Below are 16,229 nucleotides of genomic sequence, written 5' to 3' on the forward strand. Positions count from 1 at the left end.
CAGTTGTACCTCCTTTGTATGCACATCAGTTGTCTTCCCTCAGTAGTACTCACTCCAGATGTTCCCCTTTGGAACTCACCTCAGTTGTTACCCATCATTACTTCTGTCTGATTGACCTTCATGTGGACGTTCAGTGGGTGTCTCTTTTCAATGCTCATCCTTGCTGTGCCCCCTCAGGACTCGCCCCAGTTGTACCTCCTCTGTATGCACATCAGTTGTCTTCCCTCAGTACTCACTCCAGATGTTCTACTTTGGAACTCACCCCAGTTGTTACCCATCATTACTTCCATCTGATTGACCTTCATCAGGACGTTCAGTGGAGGTCCCTTTTCAAGACTCATCCTTGCTGTGCTCTTTCAGGACTCACCACAGTTGTTTCTACTCTGTATGCACATCAGTTGTCTTCCCTCAGGTACTCACTTCACATGTTCCCCTTTGGAACTCACCTCGGCTGTTACCCATCATTACTTCTGTCTGATCGACCTGTATCAGGGTGTTCAGTTGTGGTCCCTTTTCAATACTCATCCTTGCTGTGCTCTCTCAGGACTCACCCCAGTTGTACCTCCTCTGTATGCACATCAGCTGTCTTCCCTCAGTAGTACTCACTCCAGATGTTCCCCTTTGGAACTCACCTCAGTTATTACCCATCATTACTTCTGTCTGATTGACCTTCATGTGGACGTTCAATGGGTGTCCCTTTTCAGTGCTCATCCTTGCTGTGCCCTCTCAGGACCTCTGTATGTACATCAGTTGTCTTCCCTCAGTACTCACTCCACATGTTCCCCTTTGGAACTCACCCATGTTGTTACCCATCATTACTTCCATCTGATTGACCTTCATCAGGACGTTCAGTGGAGGTCCCTTTTCAAGACTCATCCTTGCTGTGCTCTTTCAGGACTCACCACAGTTGTTTCTACTCTGTATGCACATCAGTTGTCTTCCCTCGGTACTCCCACCAGCTGTCCAATTTTGTACTCACCCCGTTTGTTGCCTTTTCTTAGTACTCCCTCTTACATCCCCCTGCAGTGCTCACCTGGGATGGCCCCATTAAAACCTATCCCCGCTATACCCCTCCAAAACCCTTTTCCTACTTTTAGTAAACTATTTCTCCAACTCAGTATCCGCCGTGTTCGTACCCTTTCCGTACTCAACGTTTATCCTCCGTACCATACTCACCCCTGCACACTGTCCTTGGGCTTTATAGCACAGGCGGGCACTGCAGTAAATGTACGCTGAAGACGTCGATTCGAAGGCAAACGACTCAACACTGAACCGGACTTCCAGGGTTTCCCCATTAGACACCACAGCGGTGTGAACATTCCCGTTGGCTGGACAGCTGTGAAGAAATGATGAAACTTGAGTTACAAACATTGCAAACACACAAAGGGCCTCATTACGACCCAGGCGCTAAGTGTTTAACGGCGCCATAAAAGGCTGCGGCGCCGTTAAACACTTAGCGCCTGATTACGAGGTCCCTTTGTGGGAACCGACCTTAACGGCTGGCTTTTCCAGCTGTTAAAGTAGGGACCCGCAAAGGGACTTTGGTGCTAATAATGGTACCGCAATTTGCGGTACCGTTATTAGCGCCTTCCCCATTCCCATTGAGCCCTATGGGGCAAAAATGGGAATGGGGAAGGGCCATGGCGGCATGGGGAATTACCGCCCCACCAACCTCGGAATGGGGTGGTAATTCCCCATTCCGCCATGGCGGACACCGGCATGGACCATGGCGCTAATAGCACCATGATCCTCCGCCTGGGTCGTAATGAGACCCAAAGTCAACGGTAGACTCGGCATGACCCATATGCCTCCAGTGGCCTTATATGGCACCCGTGCCCACCTCAGTCCCCCAAGTCACAAGCATCTCTCACAGACTCACCAGGCGCCTGTACCCATCCCATACTTAAATGTCACAAGTATCTCATTATAAGGGGTCTGCAATCTTTGGCTCACCACGGGCCTCATTACGACCCAGGCGGTAAATTACCGCCTGGGTCGTACCTTTACCACCATGGCGTAAACTACGTTTACGCCATGGGGGTTGGCGGATTTACCGCCCCATTCCGAGGTCGGCGGGGCGGTAAGTCCCCAATCCCCATTTACCCTTCCCCATTCCCATTTTTGCCCCATAGGGCATAATGGGAGTGGGGAAGGCGTTAATTACGCCACCGTTAATTTACAGTGGCGTAATTAACAACATGGTCCCTTAGCGCCATGGATTTTAACACCTGCTAAAAGCAGGTGTTAAATCCGCCATGGCGCTAAGGGACCTCGGAATCAGGCGGTAACGGTCGGCGCTGTTTACGCTGCCGTAAACCCCTTACCGCCTGAGTCGTAATGAGGCCCCATATGTTTCAGACTTCAAATTCGATAAGACTATGCCTGCATAGTCAATGTGTGGGAGCATGATGGTTTTAGTCTCGCATATCTGGAGAGCTACTAAGAATAAAAACGTTGGATAACCTCCCAGTGCATCCCTCAATCTTCTGACCCCAGAATGATCAATTCAGTTTAACATGTTTTTGTTGCAACCAGGTGAAGTTAATTTCAACTAACATGATAATGACTCCCTTCATACTGACCCATGATCTTGGAATCAGAGCTCAGAGATCACTAAGGTGGTAAACGTTGCACTCTACAAACATTCATTAAACAATTATAATAATAATAACAGTGATAACAATTATCACCATGACCCCCCCCTCCACACACACACACTTTTAATAGGATCCTTTCTAGCTCATGCTCTGCGTGGAAGACGGCTGCAGTGAATCATGGCAGAAGTACGTGCCTAGGTGGGACTGCATTCAGTGCAAGACCATCTACTCCAGGATTCTGGAGGTGGTAGGGAGATTTGCAGAAGGCCTGAAAGTGTATAATATGGTGTGCCTGCCTCCCTGGAAGTCACATGGTGCATGTGCCTCTCCTGGACTTAAATGACACTTGTCTCCTGGAATCCTATGGTAAAGCGGTCGCCCCGTGGATTACAGAGCCCACGTTTCCCCATTGCCCTCCTGGTGCATATGCCATCGCTGGACCCGTGCAATAAACCTGTCTCCCTATAAATCCCATGGCATGCATGGTTCTCACAAAATCATATGGCATAGTTGTCTTCCCTGCCGCCACAAGTTTGCCTGGAGTATCATGGCACATATGCCCCGCATAAAAGTCCAAAACAAATTCACATTCCACCTTTCTCTCCCTCAGAATCCCATTGGGACATGTCTCTCCTCGGGTTTCACAGTGGCGCACCTGTCTGCACCAGAATCTCATGGGAGATATGTCTCCCCGGGAATCGCATGGAACATGCGTCTCCCCGGGCGTCACATGGCATATGTTTCTTCTCATGTGCTCTCATGGAACAGGCAACCCTCCAGATCTGCGATGGCTCCCTTGTCTCCCCCTCACCACATGGCACACACATGATGCTCTCAGACTCGCGTGATACTGCTGGCCAGAGTTCTGCTCACTATTATAAGAATATCACTATTTGGGCTATTGACCATGAGTTCTGAGGCTGCACAATAGATTACGAGGAGGCCACCTCAAACCCAACTGCCCCTTGTGAGGAGGGTCATCCCCTCAAAATCACAATGCCTGCCTTCGGTAGGGGTTCCAGTTTGTGCAAAATGCAGGTCACTGAGGATTTAGGGCAGGCCTGTTGCCTGACGCAAACATTTTTGAGGAAATGTATAGAGAGAAGGGTGAGCGACTTATGGAGCCAGGGTAAGTGACATGAAAGGTCAGCGATGTCCGACCAGCAGGGTCAGAAAGAGATTTCAGTTTCAGTGCTGAGAGACTTGTAGTGTTTGGGCATAACCGACTCATGGGATCAGGGCATATATGCACCCCCTGGCCTAACATGGCATGCACGTCCCTACTAAATCCAGGGGTAGGGGACACGTAAGACAAGGGGTGAGAGGGATGTAACCTGAAGGTGACAGAGAGTGTCAAGGGAGTGAAAAAGCAGCACAACTGTGCAAGACATCTAGTATCCAGGTAAGTCTGCAACATCATCAGTGAGAGCCTTTCAGGATCACGTGTGCCAGACTTCCAGGGCCATGGTTCCAGCTTATGGGATTCGTTTCTCTACTGGGACATGCAGCCTTTTGGTGCTTTCTTTATTCATTCTGAAAATGGGAGTGCCTTTCTCATGACCCCACCCTTTCTTTTTGTATTATGCTCAAACATTTACATTATTGGGTATGGCCTCATGGGACTTGTAGTCCATAGCATAGGCATTTGGTTTCCTATCTCGGAGCAGAGTATAGCTGTTGTTACTCCTCCTGGAGACGTCGCCTCCAGAAATGGACACATCACTCCAAATGAGGGCTTTAGGACTCTGAAAATATTTCAGCTTTAATCTGCCAAACTACACAACATTCTGCACGTGGCCTCCAGAGCTGCACAATAATCCAGACATGGTGTGGAGTAGATAAGATACACTCTGATTGGGTGGGTGACTGCAGATCGGCGCCATTACCCATGACTCCACCTAGCCCGCGGTCTTCTAACTGTGGGGCTGGTCCACCTAGCCCGTGGTCTTCTAACTGTGGGGCTGGTCCACCTACCCCATGGTCTTCAAACTGTGGAGCTGGTCTCCCTAGCTCGTGCTCTTCAAACTGTGGGACTGCCCCCCACTAGTGGAGCCCGAAGAATATCCAGGGTGGGAGCAAAGCTCTTTAAAATGGATTACAGTGACTGATTAATAGATATTATCAGAAGTTATAGTTGTGGGGGGGGGGGCAGAAACAATATTTGTACTCAAGGGGTGGCTCAGTATAAAAAAGGTTTGAAAACCACTGCATCTGAATGAGGTACATTTGTTTTGTATCCGCGGCTGTTGGATGGAGCCATAATGGAATAGGAATGCTTTGTTTGAATGGTGGCTGTAGATTAAGGTAATTCCACATAATGGATGAGGTACTTTCTGTTTTGGCGGGAGCCAATGGGTTGGCGCTGTTATCTATCCTGAATGACGTACCTGTTTTGATCACTTGCCGTACATTGTGGCAACTCCCTATCTTATATAGGGTACACTCTGTAGCTTTAGAATGATCCATACGTCATGACATACTCTACGCTGGAGTCATTGTCTGCAGGCTGGGGAATTCCTTACCCGTTCTGGATGAGATACTCTCTGGTTGAACTGTTGGGGTCTTCAGTTGGTGTTGCATAGCAGGTATCCACTCTTAGTACGAACACATCAGCATCTGCAAACTGTGTGGACATCCCAAAGTAGATGGTGGAGCCAATGGACATGCTCTGCCCACCTGTCTGGATGGGGGAGGTGTAGGAGGGATTCGAGTAAGCTGCCATAATGGTAGAGGCCGTTCCAGTGCCCCCTGTAGACAGACCTACGGTGCTGAAGATAGAAAGGACATATTTTACAAAGCAATCACTGTTAATAACGTGTCACCTCTCACACGTAAATATTTAGGTACATTTCCAAATAACAATTTTATATCTATCTACACAGTCCGCGATAGCGACTCTGTGGTTATGGTTAAGTTGGCTTTCCTATAGGAAGAGCAGTTTTGGGTGGTTTATAACTTTGACGCTGTTCGACAAATCCGCGCAAAACATTGCTAAATAAATAGAGACTGACTCTGAAATATTTTGCTCCGATTGGTGCAATATGGTCAAGGGGGGAAAGTTATAGAGGGCCCCCCAATCATTTTGAAATCCGGATAGACTTCAATGTGAAAAAATGTTGCTCACGGCCATAGCCCCGACCGTTGGATGGATTGGCACCAAACTTGCACAAGGAGAGACGGCTTGGTCCCAAAAGCATGCTTTTGCAAGTATGTTAACCCATCCAGTATATTTAAAATGAATGCCAAAAACATAGGTACAACAATTAGTGATATCTCGGCTCGGTCCATGGACATACTTCATGGTTTAGAGTCTGCAGAGCCTTTGGACCAATCAGGAAGCCATGTCACATTAGCAGACATTCCGTAAAGGCACTGAATTGGTTTAATTAAGAAATGTGAGGTGCATCAAAACCTTTGACATGGACGCCGTGTTAGATTGGCGAACTGCATCTTTAGTGTACAAACATTGCAGTGTGAAAATACAAAAACACAACATTGAACTTGTGCAACAAATGAAACAACCTCGAGGGAGGTGAGGGGTGGTGAGAATTGGGTGGAATATGTCCAGAAAAGGCCCAAAATCTGGTGGCTTTCCTTCTCCGATGTCTGGGAATATTTGAGATGTTTGGGGACATTGCACTGATGTTCGGGAACATGACAAATATCTGAGGACATTCATGCATACACATACCTAAATATTCCTTTCAGGGTCTGCGAAAAGCGGTTTTTGGACAGCTGATAACTTGGCGCCATTCAACAAAGCCGCACAAAACTTTGCAGAAAACATTTTAAACCTGCTCTGATTTGAAAAATTTGGTGCGGTTTTGTCAAGCGGGACAAAGTTCAAGGGGAGTCCCAAAATGTTTGAAATCTCAATAGACTTGAATGGGAAACAAATATTGCTCGTGGCTACATCCCAAACCGCTGGACGTATTTGCACCAAACGTGTTCAAGGAGCTTTGGCCTGGTCTTAAAAGCGTGCACATTTTGTGTGAATCTGTCATGTGTTTTATTTTTTCAAAAGTGCCAAAATATAGGTACAAAAAATAGTGATATATCTTTGGTGCCTCATCTTTGATGTCCTGAATGTTAGTCTGAGCAGTGCATGGTGGGAGCGTGATTTATGTTTGCATAGCTTACCATAAACATAATTTGTTTGGTTTTTCGATTTTGCACTGCAACCACCATAATGTGCATCTAAAAAATGTTTTCTCAGAATTTTAAAGGTTTTTATTAGAGACTTAACCATAATGTGCCTTTGTGAAAGTATATATATATATATATATATATATATATATATACATATATATATATATATATATATATATATATATATATATATATATATATATATATATATATATATATATATATATATATCACTATTTTCCTGGGCAAACTCCTTGAAAAGCTGTCCATCTTCCAGCTCAATCTGCACACTGAATCTGTTGGTTGTCTTTGGGACCATCAGCTTGGCTTCAGAGCAGCCAGAAGCACGGAAACTGCTCTCCTGAACATCCGCGAAGACCTGCTCTCTAACCTTGATTCTAATCTCACCTCTGTCCTCATCCTACTTCACCTCTCTTCTACCTTTGACACGGTCAACCATGCCATCCTGCTCGACCGGCTCCGTGATAATCTGGGTATCACTGATCAGACTCTGGCCTGGCTGACTTCTTCCCTCTCTGACCAACAGGTCCAACTTGGGTCCTACCTCTCCTCCATCTCTCTCTCCACCTGTCGTGTTCCCCAGAGGTCTAACGTCTCTACCTGGTTGTTCAACCAATACCTAGCACCTCTCGCCCACCGCATTACTGCTCTCTGCCACAACTTCCAATGCTATGTGGACGATACCCAGCTTGCTTTCATGCTCCCCTCTGCCACCTCTTCACCTTCTCTCATCCCTCATTGTCTGACTGCAATCCAGGAGTTGTGCGCCACCAATGATCTCTGCCTTAATGCAAGGAAATAGAGATCCTACTCATCGGCTCCCCTGCACCCTCCTTTCCTGCCATGCTCTGGCCGGCCTCCTTTGGCCCTCCTCCTGTTCCCACCTTTGAGGCCACGAACCTTGGGGTTATATTTGATTCCTCACTCTCCTTCTCTACTCATATTTCTGACGTCTCTAAGAAGTCTGACTATCAACTGCACCTCCTCAGAGGTATTGTTCCTTTCCTCTCTTTCCCCCAGAAGTTCACTGTATCCAGAGCTCTGGTTCTCTCTAGGCTAGACTACTGTAACAGCCTCTTTTTAAATCTACCTGCCTCTATTCTCCTTGGCCTCAAGCCCAGGGATCATATCTCTCCGGCACTGAAATCTCTCCATTGGCTCCCAGTGCCTGGAAGGATCAAGTTCAAGACTCTTTGCATTATCCACAAAGCCTTCTGGGTCCTTGGACCAAAATACCTCCAGCTTTCTCTCCTGAAGTATCTTCCTACTCGAGCACTTCACTGCTCCACCTCCAACTCCTTGAGGGTCAGCCGCTTTTGCAAGCAACGAGTTGGGGGCAGATCTCTCTCTTCAACTGGTGCCTCCCTCTGGCACAACCTCCCTGCCTCTCTGAAACTTTAGCAGAACCATCTCTGGTTCCGAAAGCAGCTCAAGACTCTCCTCTTTGCTTCTGCCTTCTCTCCTCTTCTACCGTGCTGATCTCCTGTCTGACACAGCACTGGTTACCTGGCTACCATCTGAATCTTGGGCCCAGGTCCCTTTCCTCCCAGCTGCACAATTTTACTGCCTCCTGCCAACCCTGCACTTGGGGCTGTATCTGCAACTCTACAACCCCCCTACTTGCACTTATATATCACTTGTTTTCTGCACTTAACCCTACACTGCCCCTGCTGGCCGCACTTCCTGTTTTTTGATGTTTGATCCTATGTCTTGCACTTGCTCCTTCTCCCCATCCCCTAGTGCATGTCCCCTTCACCCTCCCATGCACTTGAGCAATATCAATGTCACTGGGCCTAGTAAGATTGTTGTCTTGATCCCCCTTGTTTGCCTACCCAGCCTCGTTGCGCCTCGAAACACTTGTGTATAGGCGCGCTATATATAAAATATATCCATCATACATTTTTGTTAAAAAATGAAAAAGTTATTAAGAAAGCAAAAAAACGCTGGGATGTTTAATGATTGAGCTGTTGTTATTTTTAGGTCGTCCTTTTGAGCCACAGCGATTCCCCTTCCTTTTTTTTCTTCTCTACTGTCTTGCTTGATTTTGAAGTTGTAGGGTAGGCAGTTGTGCACTATGATCTTGTAGTTTTGAGTTAGCCAGGTTTCAGTAAGTGATAGGATGTCTATCCCTCCATCGCATAGCATATCGTATATTTCTGTTGTGTGCTTAGACATCAATCTTGCATTTACTAGGCTGCAGTGTATCTTTTTGTTGTTGTCTGTTTGGTCTTTGGCTGTATCTTTTGGTGTTCATGTCGGTGTTGTTCATTGTTGCCATTTTTTTGCATGTTTTTCGGCCTTAGGAATCTGTTTTTCATTGAGTAGTTCGGTTAGGTTCCAAATTGGGTTGATGGCTTCTCCATGGTCTTCTCCTTGTCCTGGTTGATGGTGCCTTTGGTCGGGCCTGTTTTGTGTTATGAATGGCACTGTGATGTAATTTCCTTCTATTATGTTTCTGTGTGTTTCACATTTTTCCCCCGGTGTGATGCTATTCTGCTGATGTGCTTAAAGGCATACTCTAGTAAAAAATGTTATTGTCCCTATGGGGATGCCATGTTTTTTTAAGGCTAAGTGGCTCGATTTTAGAAAACTTTCCTATGTACCTTACCCGAGTTTTCGTCCATTAAACACACGCGAATACAAGCACCTGGGAGCCGCCATTTTCTGATAAACCTATCTTTTCCCCGATCGCCCTGGCGGACCTGCTTTTGCGGCACTAAATCAATTCCCCCGCCCCTGAGCCTGTCATCAGCAGACTCGTACCACCCATTTCCCAACGCCAAAGCACGTCTCGTGTCAACATTCGCTGCGCTTCAGCTAATGACGTGTCGCCATGGAAATGGCAGGATGCCTCTTTCCTCAATAAGTATAAACAGACCGTTTCACAACACACAGCAGCCGATTTTCGATTCCATTCCTCTCTCTGTGTTACTTTGAGTATTCTGTGACTCGTTTCAGTGCTCTGGTCAGCTACCTTCGCCGCTTGTAGCCCGTGTGAACACCTGTACCATCTCGGTAAATTATTTTACTCTGTTTACCACACAATGGCTACAATAATGCCCTACATGTACAAGCCTGAGTATACCGAGGAGGAACTACTGGAAAGGGAAGCACGCGAAAACGATGGGGATTCGGACGGCAGTTGGGAGGACGATTCAACAGATGAAGAGCCTGGGCCTAGTCGCATGGACGGCGTCTCCACCTGGTGCACATGCAATCGGTGCGAGCTAATGCCAACCGAGGACGAGAACTGCTGCTGCCGAGAAAACTTGGGATGCCTGGCCTACATTTCGGAAGGCGAGCCACGACCGCAATGCATCACCGAGCTGCCAGACTTCAGGGCAGCCTGCCTCACACGGGCCGTGTTGAGAATCTTGATGGTGCTTATGCACGAACTTCGAGCAACTGTTCGTCCTCGTAATCCGAGTAACGAGTAAGTATACTCTGCTTGTCATGCCACCCCAATTTCATGGTCTTCTACTATATCCAAAATTACATCTACATATCATTGTAACGCATATAAGGCGATGAATAGTGTGCATTGTCTAGATAGCATTTGTCCGTGTAAAATGCCATTAGTTACAAGAATTGTCATTGACAACAAACATTTATTAAACTTATCTGGGTCATTTAAAAACAGTTTGTTTCATTCCTTTTCACAGGTGGTACAGGCTGGTGGCCTATCGTTCCTATACATGGTGGCTTCACGGGAGGCTTGGACACCGCGTTCGAAGAGTGATACCCGCCTGTGCCGTTCGTGCCATTAGAGACACGTTCCCGAGTGACAGCGGTCAATACAGGGGATTTTCTCTCGCTGTGCTGCAACCTGACCTGTATAATCTTTAAAGTCTTGTATTTTTGTGTCATGAAAATAAGATACAAAATAAAACACCACATTTATTTTAACCACGTTTCTCTCGATTTTTTAAATGAATCACATATATCTATACTATCAATTACCATTGGATTATACAGACCTTCAGGTCTTGGCCACTATAATACACTGGTTGAAGTGTGGGTCTGTGCTCACAAGAATCTGCGGTATGTGGCATTTGTTATTGATAAGCAACGATATACCATCATTCATATAAAGGCGATATACTGTATATTGATATAAAGGCGGTTCGCGCCGGTGGATGCTTGCTGGCATGGGGGGGGCTGTCCGGGGCGCGAAAGGCCAAGGTGCCAAACAACATGTACACTTCAAAAGGTGTCCCACGCCAAGGGGCCATCGGTCACATGGCCTCCTCAGACCCCGTGTCTCCAGCCAGGCCTCCTCTTGAAGCAGGACGCCCCCCTGCAATCCACATAAGTGTGTCTCCATTCAGCAGTCTTCCTGTGCCTTATCTGCACGCCCCAGGCCCATCCATCCCACCCCCCTGTATCAAAGGCGGTTCGCGCCGGAGGATGCTCGCTGGCATGGGGGGGGCTGTCCAGGGCGCGAAAGGCCAAGGTGCCAAACAACATGTACACTTAAAAAGGTGTCCCACGCCAAGGGGCCATCGGTCACATGGCCTCCTCAGACCCCGTGTCTCCAGCCAGGCCTCCTCTTGAAGCAGGACGCCCCCTGCAATCCACATAAGTGTGTCTCCATTCAGCAGTCTTCCTGTGCCTTATCTACACGCCCCAGGCCCATCCATCCCACCCCCTCTATCAAAGGCGGTTCGCACCCGGGGATGCGCGCTGTCAGGGGCGTGAAAGGCCAAGGTGCCAAACTGCATGTACACTTCAAAAGGTATCCCATGCCAAGGGGCCATTGCTCACATGGCCTCCTCAGATCCTGTGTCTCCAGCCAGGCCTCCCCTTGAAGCAGGCCGCCCCCCCTGCAATCTACATAAGTGTGTCTCCATTCAGCAGTCTTCCTGTGCCTTATCTGCACGCCCCAGGCCCCTCCATCCCACCCCCTCTATCAAAGGCGGTTCGCACCCGGGGATGCGCGCTGTCAGGGGCGTGAAAGGCCAAGGTGCCAAACTGCATGTACACTTCAAAAGGTATCCCATGCCCAGGGGCCATCACTTATATGGCCTCCTCAGACCCCGTGTCTCCAGCCAGGCCTCCCCTTCAAGCAGGCCGCCCCCCTAAAACCACGACATACATACGTCATTCATTCACAAACACACCCCTGTTCCAAATACTTTATAAACCACTTGATATGTCTCATGAGAACATCTTTGTGCTTTGCAAGTCAACTCCTGAACGTTTTACCTGGCAACCACCGAGATCTACACTAATCTGGTCGTCGTCGTGCTATCCGTGAACTTCTGTGACCGCTTAGAGCAAACCCATCAGTGTGCTACCTGTGGCCACCCACCTATTCTCCTGCAACATACTGCTCTGCTTGCTGAATTCGACTGTTTGTTGGTCAAGGTAAGGCCATGTATCCTAGTCATATTTCGCAGATTTTTAAATTTCTATCTATTTGCGAGTAGAGTACACAATAGTGCTATGTTCATTGGTCTCATTGCTATTGACTATAGTTTCCATTGCTATGCTATCAATAGATCCATTTATTTTCATCTGTGTCTATTGTCATCGTATTGCATCCTTCGGGGATCCAGTCTATGATGTAAGCATGTTTCCTTCTCGTGCAATAAAGAACATCCAAGGGATGAGTCACATGTTCAGATTTTAGTCTCATCATTTATACAATTCTGCAATTTATGCAAATACTAAGATGCACATAATGAACTGGTACAGTTACTGCGACCAAAACAAACCTTGCTTTGATCATTGTATGATTCATTTACTTTTGTATCAAATCTTTATTCTTGAAGATTGTATAATAATGTCGATATTTACTTTTCAGATTTATCAACAATGCCTGCCTGTTCGATTACCGGTTGCCCTTCGAAGACCCATGCGAAATCTGAAGGAACTACAATGCATGTATTACCGAAAACTGTCGATCGAATAAGAGAATGGGTCAGACATTGCGGATATCCACTGGATGAGCTGGAAAGTAGAGTCCAACAAGTCTTAGAGGACAAGAGGGGCGATCGATACCGCATCTGCAGCCGGCACTTTTCCTTGGACATGTACACAACTTCTTGGGTAACAAAGAAGAATAAACGGCGAACTACACGGAAATTGCTCGAAAACGCTATTCCCACTCTGTTCGTCCACATTCCGCAACGGTGAGTCAAGTGTCCGGATTTAGCTTTAGGCCTTGCGGTAGTGTGTAGGTAGCCGAATGGATTAATTGATATTGTAGGTGTTCTATCCCTTGTAATAATTTCGATATTGATATGAGTATATAGTTTTTTGAATAATGACATTTATCAATATATTCTTTTTCGATTTCATAACCCACAAACGCAATGTATATATATATGGGGACAGGGAACTGTGCTGTATTGAGCATTTTTCAAGTATTCTGTCGGCTTACATGGCTATTTTTTAATATTGGCATTTCATTATGAATCATTAATTGACCTTTACAACTTCTTGACTATCCCTTCAATCTGAAGCAAGAACAGTCTACATCCTTGACGTGGTCGCAGTTATCAACCACTTCTAGCGCGTATCAGGTAATCCTATTAGGCTAATCCGCTACATACTTGTTTTATGCATGTCAAGTAATAGTTTTATTCTATCGTGTAATTATTTTACCGAATGTTTGGTTACTGCTTTCCAATTGATATACACCTTAGTTATCGTCCACTGGTGTTTGTTTTCAGTTATAATTAGTGTTATCGATACTAATGCAAGTACTGTCTTTCAGGGAGATGCTGAAGCGTCCGCCACATCTACAACGTTTCTAGATGTTCCTCACCAGCAGGAGGTATGGATACTGACAGCTCCATCGAGCATCATCATCAGAGCTGGAATTCTTGTTGTTTCATTGTTCTACACAATGTTTCATTCGTGGTTAGCCGTTGATATGAACCTGTGCTGTCGACCCCAGGTGTATGTTATCTTTTCACAATTGTAATCCTCACTAATGCAAGTACTATGTTTCAGGCAGTCGATGGAGCGTCAACCCCTACACTTGTTGCAGAGCCTGACATTCAAGTATACGAATCGGCGCAACAGCTTTCAGAAGTGCGCACTACATTTGCAACATCCATAGATATTCTTCAGCAGCACGAGGTATGGATACTGACAGCTCCATCATGCGTGATCATATAACGTGATTCCATTTGCTATACTTTCTTCCCTATAAACGCAAGTGCTGTGTTTCAGGGAGACGACGGAGCTTCCACCCCAATCACAACATCTCATTGAGATGATGCAGATGTAAAGGGATCGTTGAAATAAGTCGATGAAATGTGATCATATTTGGATTTTCCTTGATTCTTTTGGACAATGCATCTTTCGCGGTTATCTCTTTATATGTACCTGTGCGTTCGACCCCAAGTGTGTGTTATCTTTCCAATATTGAAAACCATACTAATCCAAGTGCTGTGTTTCAGGGAGACGACGGAGCTTCCACCCCAATCACAACATCTCATTGAGATGATGCAGATGTAAAGGGATCGTTGAAATAAGTCGATGAAATGTGATCATATTTGGATTTTCCTTGATTCTTTTGGACAATGCATCTTTCGCGGTTATCTCTTTATATGTACCTGTGCGTTCGACCCCAAGTGTGTGTTATGTTTCCAATATTGAAAACCATACTAATCCAAGTGCTGTGTTTCAGGGAGACGACAGAGCTTCCACCCCAATCACAACATCTCATTTAGATGATGCAGATGTATACAACCAATTCATGGCTGTCCATGCAGAGCCGGAGGTATGGATACTGACAGTTCCATCGAAATAGATCATCACTGGTCGAATACTTGTCGTTTGATTGTTGCACACAATGTTTAAATCGTATTTGGCTATTGAGATGTACCTGTGTGCTTGTCCTCACGTGTTTTATGCTAACAATATTTTGATACATAGTAATGAAAGTACTATGTTTCAGGGAGACGATGGAGCCTCATTCCTTGCTGTCTATGCGGATACAGAAAATATACTCGTTGCAGCGCAAGAGGAAGGGAGGACATGCGGAAACGAATCGGAGTTACAGCGTGCAGATGTTGAAGGTCGAGTCAAAAAAGTTGCAAAGAAAAAAAAACAAAAAAAGTTTAGTTACAAACAGTTAATAACTTTAAAAATGTTTTTGTGGTGGGGACTATTTTATGTTTTTTTCAAGTCAATTCTACTACACTCCATCTTGTGTTTAAACTGAACATCCCTGTTCCAATCTCTCCTCCAGTTACCCGTGGGCATCAGAACTATACACACACAGACATTGAAGCGAATGAGAGATGTGGCTTGCCAGACCATGTACACTATGGAGGAACTATTAATTGAGGCGAGGCGTGTTCAGGCTCGAGATGCTCATGTCCAATGGCCAGAACATGAATTAGCTCTGATTGTCGACTACAGCAAAGTTGCATTGGACCATAGCTACTGTGCGACCGGACCACTACAAGAAGATGTTAAGGAATGTATTGGAGATAGCTCCGAAGTAGTTGCAGATCAATTTACACAATCTACACCAGCCAAAAAATTGCCACCAAAAAACATGTCGACATTGTTGTGTTCTCCCATCAATGTTGAATTAGCAGATGTTGAAATGAGAGAGAATGAACCAGCCGCAGCATCCATAGACGCAACAATACTTGATAGCAGCGATATTACTTTCCAATGTGTTGACATCTCCACAGCGCCAAAAGCTGAAACAACGTTGACGCAGGATGACAGTCTAATGAAAGAGAGCAAATACATTGTATTCGACAGTTGCTTGATGGAAATTATAAGTAAGCTGAAATGTGTGCATTCCGTTAGAGGGAAAGTATGTGGGAAGCCATTGATTAATGTGACTCGTAAAATGAAAGGCACTAACGTCAAAATAAATGCCGCCTGTACATTAAATCATAGGTTCTCATGGTCTGCACAACCGATGCTGGGGAAACTGCCAGCAGGCAATCTACTGTGTGCAGCTGCATCACTTTTTAGTGGCTCCAGTTTTAGAAAGTTAGAGGCTTTCTTTCAGTTTGTGGGACTCCATTTCATTTCTAGTGCGCTGTACTACACATACCAACGTGATTATCTGTTTCCGGCCATTAGTGATGCTTGGAGAATTGAACAATTGTCTCTAGCAAGTACATTCGAAGGCAAACGATTCAGGCTAGCCGGCGATGGACAGTGCGATAGCCCTGGGTTTTCTGCCAAGTACTGCACCTACCACTTTCAGGACATGGATAGTAAGAAAATTGTGAGTTCTGAGGTCGTGCAGGTAACACAATGTACATCCTCAGTGGCCATGGAGAAACTAGGATTTATAAAATCAGTGGAACATCTACAATCGACGGGGATGGACATCGAGCTCATAGCCACGGATAGACACGTTTCAATTGCCAAGACAATGAGAGAGCAGTTCCCACATATTAAACATCAATTTGACGTATGGCATCTTGCTAAATCAATCAATAAGAAAATCTCGGCTGCAGGAAAAAAAAAGGTTTT

The 16,229-nt window shown here is 45.9% G+C and overlaps 1 protein-coding gene across 1 annotated transcript in view; it reads right to left on the reverse strand.

The window, feature by feature from the left end:
* LOC138503200 (uromodulin-like) overlaps nt 1-16,229 on the reverse strand; it is a 213,831-nt gene that overhangs the window by 110,568 nt on the left and 87,034 nt on the right. The window contains exons 5-6 of the mRNA XM_069622758.1: nt 5,120-5,365; nt 1,177-1,336 (exon numbers count right to left, since the gene is read on the reverse strand). Of these exons, the coding sequence (XP_069478859.1) occupies nt 1,177-1,336; nt 5,120-5,365 (406 nt within the window). The remainder of the gene's footprint in view (nt 1-1,176; nt 1,337-5,119; nt 5,366-16,229) is intronic.

The sequence above is a fragment of the Ambystoma mexicanum genome, chromosome 11 (assembly GCF_040938575.1).
Source record: "Ambystoma mexicanum isolate Mex_15411 chromosome 11, UKY_AmexF1_1, whole genome shotgun sequence".
Classification (NCBI taxonomy): domain Eukaryota; kingdom Metazoa; phylum Chordata; class Amphibia; order Caudata; family Ambystomatidae; genus Ambystoma; species Ambystoma mexicanum.